Source organism: Papilio polytes, unplaced genomic scaffold, assembly GCF_000836215.1.
Source record: "Papilio polytes unplaced genomic scaffold, Ppol_1.0 DF823980.1, whole genome shotgun sequence".
In the NCBI taxonomy this organism is placed as follows: domain Eukaryota; kingdom Metazoa; phylum Arthropoda; class Insecta; order Lepidoptera; family Papilionidae; genus Papilio; species Papilio polytes.
This window is the reverse complement of record NW_013525224.1, coordinates 655,086-660,470: the sequence shown is the minus strand read 5'-3', so window position 1 is coordinate 660,470 and position 5,385 is coordinate 655,086. Positions and strand designations below refer to the sequence as shown.

General features: G+C 37.9%; 1 protein-coding gene across 1 annotated transcript in view; it reads right to left on the bottom strand.

Annotated features, from left to right (window-relative positions):
• LOC106101444 (MAGUK p55 subfamily member 5-like) overlaps positions 1 to 5,385 on the bottom strand; it is a 90,845-nt gene that overhangs the window by 58,563 nt on the left and 26,897 nt on the right. The window contains exons 3-4 of the mRNA XM_013280680.1: positions 4,523 to 4,638; positions 1,553 to 2,181 (exon numbers count right to left, since the gene is read on the bottom strand). Of these exons, the coding sequence (XP_013136134.1) occupies positions 1,553 to 2,181; positions 4,523 to 4,638 (745 nt within the window). The remainder of the gene's footprint in view (positions 1 to 1,552; positions 2,182 to 4,522; positions 4,639 to 5,385) is intronic.

Genomic DNA, 5,385 nt, shown 5'->3' with positions numbered 1-5,385 from the left:
TGCTGCCAACATCAAGGAAGCAAGATTGCCAAGGTTTATCATGTCATGTCATTTTGACATTTGCAATTGACAATTTGACAAATGTGAATAATAAAATGAAATTTTCATAATTACATGCGGATGAAGCCGCACGAGAACAGCTAGTATTATGATAAACTTACCTAACAAATGTTTAAGGAAATGATTGCAAAAATAATAACCAGGTATCAAGCGACCGTCAATCTTGATGGGGTTTTTCCATACGGCAGAATAATAACATAATTGCGAGATACCAACATAAGATTCTTTATAACGTTTAGTCCACGAGAAATTAAAAAATGAACTAAAAAGGGAACAGCCTATGTGTTCTTCCAGACAAAGCTCTACGTCTATGCCTTCCATCGAGATACGTTCCAGAGATATCTTCAAACAAACATTTGTCCATCTTAACTTTTGCATTTTTTTATAATATAAGGTTGGCAAACGAACAAACGGCCACTAGAATCCACCGAAATGGAAAGCGACCGCTGCCCATAAACATCAGCAATTGCAAATGCGTTGCCTACCCTTAGTTGACGGCGGAGGAGACGCACATAAAGAGGACTTTTCCCCTTCCTATGCGTCTCCTTCACCGTCAAATCCACTTTTCCTTCCCATCCTTTCCTCTTAACAAAAGGATAGAAAGTAAAAGGAACTAACATTAGGCCTCCGGCACCACGCTCATCAGAGGACACGTAGAATTGCTTCCACTTCATGCCTGTTTTCTGTGTGGTATTACACCGGGCGACCCATTCGAGCAAATATGGTAACGTTTTACCATCTTCGCATATAATTTAACTATAATTTTATTATATATTTTTTATAATATTAATAAGATAATATAGAGTTAAGAATATTGGGACAGTAATATACATAAATAATTATACCTATAAATATAGAAATATACAATACTTGTTATAACCTGATAAAAATAGTCAGATATTCTCAACTACGTTTATAAAATATAAAATATTTTATCCCCGAAGACCCAGAAGCCCAAAAGATCCAAATTCTCATTCCATATGTATACAATATAATAGATTCGATTCCGCAGACAGAAGAGTGTTTTAGTGCAAAAAGCATGAATATTAATGAATTTAATGAAATACAAATCAAAATAAGAAAAAATAACACGGACTTAAAGCAATATAACATATATAAATGCAAAAAAACAATCAAATTAAACTACAAGCTTACAAGAAAATATAAACTAAAAGAAGCTTTTTAAATTAAATAATCTAAACGTAAATAAAATAATATCTTAGATGATGTTATATTTAATATTTAAAATGATAGAACCATTTAATACCATAGCCAACAAACTCAATGATTTTAATTCCCAATAGAATATTCTGACTCTCATTTTAACTCACCTTCATTGCAAACAAAAACAAACATTTTAATAAAGTACAAACTAAACATGAATTTAAATATTCAATTGTTGAGGTGACATGATTTGTTGACTCTGATAAACCCAACTAAATAACCCAAACCACACCTGAATGGATGACAATGAAGCAATCGTGCCATTTACCTGCAGAACACTCTTTCTGTCCACGGTACCGGGGTACTTTGGCGTCGTTTTCACAATTTGGACGAAATTCTCCGGCACGTCGACAGCGACCTCCCTTCCCAACAGCACCGGGGTCGTATCAAATCCGGGCGGCAACTTGTACGACGCGTACACAGCCTCTCGGATAAGTACGGAGTCAGTGCGAGCGGAATACGTCACACCTTCTCTACAATCTATCAAGGAATCTTGCCCGTTAGATATGAGAAGTTGGATCTTGTGGTCGCTTAAGTTGTGTGTGTTGTTGGACGCGACTGACTCTGATTCAGAGATGAGGTCGCATTTTGCAGTCTCTAAAGATGCTTTGCTTTGCTTGCTGCTGTAACTGATTGAGCTATCGCTTTGTGGTAGTGATAGGAGTTCGATAGTTGTGTTTTTGAAGCTGCCGGAGGCGTCGGACGCAGGTGGGGAGTTGTCGGATGTATCAGAGACGTCGCTGTCTCGTGCTGCGCTGCGCTTGCTGGAGAGCAGAGGCTGGTGGTCGCGGGCGCGGGTGAGTACCTGCGGGGGCCGTGGCGGAGGGTACCGGGGCGGGGTCTTGCTGCGCGCTATGAAGTTTTCCGGCACATCCACCGGCATCTCGCGGTGGGGACCTGGAAACAACAGAGAGACTAAATTAGTACAACTATATATGCTTATTGTGTCAATGTTTAGCATTAGACTTAAACATTTTGCTTTTTACGATTATTAGGATTTAGAGCGTGCACAAACATTTGATTAAATTATTGCACAACTGTTTAGTCTCGCTTTGATTCCTATGAGCTTATATAGAAGTGCGCACACTACTCAAAACAATTGACAATCGCACAACAGTTGTGTCATAGTTTAGTCAAGATTTGCGCCCGCTTTAAAAGCATATTATTTGATTCAATTTTAGTTGATGTATTCGCGTTGTATTCTAAGATTAAAAGAATCATGAGAGTTATTGTCTAGAGTATTATTTGTCATTACAAAAATAACAAACACAAAAATCTACGTAGATTATGAGACGTTTTCTAAAGCTATTTAAAACCGAAAGATCAATAGCCATGGATTGTATTAATAGTATTGGGACGAAATAGGTCCGTTGACCCAAATAAAATGAGCCGTAATCGGTCGCTGGGTGAGCGGGCAATTAGAGCTGCCGGAGAAAGGGACTGGACCCGGCCAGGGTAATGACAAAGATATTACTATTACTGCAAGCCACATGTTTTCAAGTACAGATATAAAACATCTTTAATTATAACTAGATGTTGCTAGCGACTTTTCTCACTTGAAATTTAAAAAAAAACAGTAAAAATAAAGCCTATGTTATTCAGTGATAACATAGCTTTTTAATGGTGCAAGAATTTTTTAAATCGGTCCAGTAGTTCTTAAGTTATTTCAATACATACAAAAATACAAATCTTTTCTCTTTATAATATTAGTATAGAGTATTGATTATGATTTTACCTACGTTTTAGTCTAATAAAAGCATTATTTGTTCCGATATTTCCTAATAAAGGAAACTCATATAATTATATAAATAAACTAGTTTTCGCCCGCTCCGTCCACGCGGAATTAAAAAAAAAACAAAAGTAAGTAGCCTATGTGTTCTTTCAGACTATCCTCTACATCTATGCCAAATTTCATCGAGATCCCTTCAGCCGTTTAGGCTACAAACTAAAAACATCCATCCATTCATCCATCTAAACTTTCAGATTTATAATATTAGTAAGAAGTAAGATTAAATCTGTCGTGTTTAACTTAGTGACAAGACCATTTGTTATGCGAAGTAATCCTACAATTGTACAAATGGATTAAAATTTGACGGTCAAATGAATTACAATAGTTTGTCTGCTTCTACAATAATTGGTTTTTGTGCAACACTCGCTGTACTTCCTGCGTCGCTTTTTGTTTCATTGTTGGGAAGGCCATCTCTCGGTTAGGAAATGTCTGTCGCGCGTAACGCTCTTCGTAAACAAATATCAAATGTTATGTTAAATGTTTAATAGACTTGGTGTTATTTATACTAGCATCTATACGACTCCGGCCGCGTGGGATTAAACGAAATAAAAGCAAGTAGGCTATGTGTTCTTTCAGACTATCCTCTACATCTATGCCAAATTTAATCGAGATCCGTTCAGCTGTTTAGGCTACAAACTCTAACAAAATCCATCTAAACTTACGCATGTATAATCTTTGACTAAACTATTCCATAATAATTGTGCAATTGTTGATTGTTTCGTAGCCAACTGTTTAGTGGGCAACTAAAAATCGAGTAGTATGCGCACCTCCATAGGTTAGTAGGAATCAACGTGCGACTAAACAGTTATACGATAATTTAGTTAACGACGTGCGAGCGCTCTTTTCACATAGTATGTGACTTAAAATGCAAACCATTTGCTCCTTTGAATATACAAATTTTGGTGCAAAAATAACCAGGAAATATAAAGTCGTTAACATTGTAAGAACAGTTACAATCAAAATTTAACAAAGACGAGTTTGTGGCGTGAGAAAATTGTAATGTATTAAGGAATTAACCGAAATGTAATCTGTATTAGTAATGTTATTTAATGCGACGTAAAACTGTAAAACTTACATCATATAACCATGATTATTTTAGGGACTAACGGACACAACAAAGCAAGTAAAAGAGATGAAGAAAAAACCGTATGACACGAGTATGTCCTAGTCCATTCTAATAATCCAATCTAATCTAATGCGCAATGTGACTAGCGCAAGTCTACCAATGGAAATAGACTAAGCGACTATCAAGAATTCGGTCCTAATAGAATAGTTCAGACACATCGGAGAGTAAAGCAAGCAGGTGTTTTCAAACAAAGCTTAATTTCACTATTTTTGCTATACTACACTATACTTTATTCTCCGGTCCCTGTAAATCAACCCTAAAGTGGGAATAATTTAAAAGGGGGTCTTATCGTATGGGGGGTATTAAACGTGTATTGTACAGACCGGTGTCGGAGGTGAGGGAGAGCATGGTGAGCATCTCGAGGTCGTCATCCGGCGGTGGGCGCTTCTCCTCTTCGCCGCCCAGCACCACAATGCTGGAGCCGGAGCGCCGCCGCGCTCTGAAACACCAGGCACACATTCTTGAACTACCCACTTATTACAACTGCTACTCACTATCATTATCATTACAAAAGCCTAAGTTGGAGGTAATTAGACGGATTATTCCCAACCGTCACCCCGCTCTGTCCCCACGTGGAGACAGATGAGAACAAAAAGTTACATATGTCCTACCGTTTGCGACGAGGGGATGGTTGGAAGTTATTTTATTTCATAATGGTTCCATCTGTCACCTTCGTTACCAAGAAAGTGGGACTAAAAGGTGGGACGGATGAAACTTTTTATTCTCACGCGGGACAGAACGGGGTGACAGTTGGGAATAATCCGACTAGACCAGTCAACACTGGATCACAATGGTGGTTGATTTCATAAATATCTTTGAATTTCTTCGCCGAAATGTGCAGGTTGTATCACGTTTTCTACCGCAACAACGTCGGATAAGTTATGTTAATATGAAATTCAAAAATCGAACACATTGGTACATGGGATTCGAACCCAAGATCTGTAGATTACAAGTCGAGCGTTTAACTTCTGACCACAGACGTACGTGGCTCTACTGACAAATTAAATTGCATACTTTGTAAGACAAAGAAAGAGATGGATGGAATGCGTGAAAGGTGATATGATCAAGAAGGGAGTGATGACTGAGATGACGTATAATAGAGTTATGTGGAGGACAGGCCTAATTTTAGTCCCTTTCTCTTGCCACCCTTTTCTTATAAGTAGAGGATGGGAAGGGAAGTGGATTT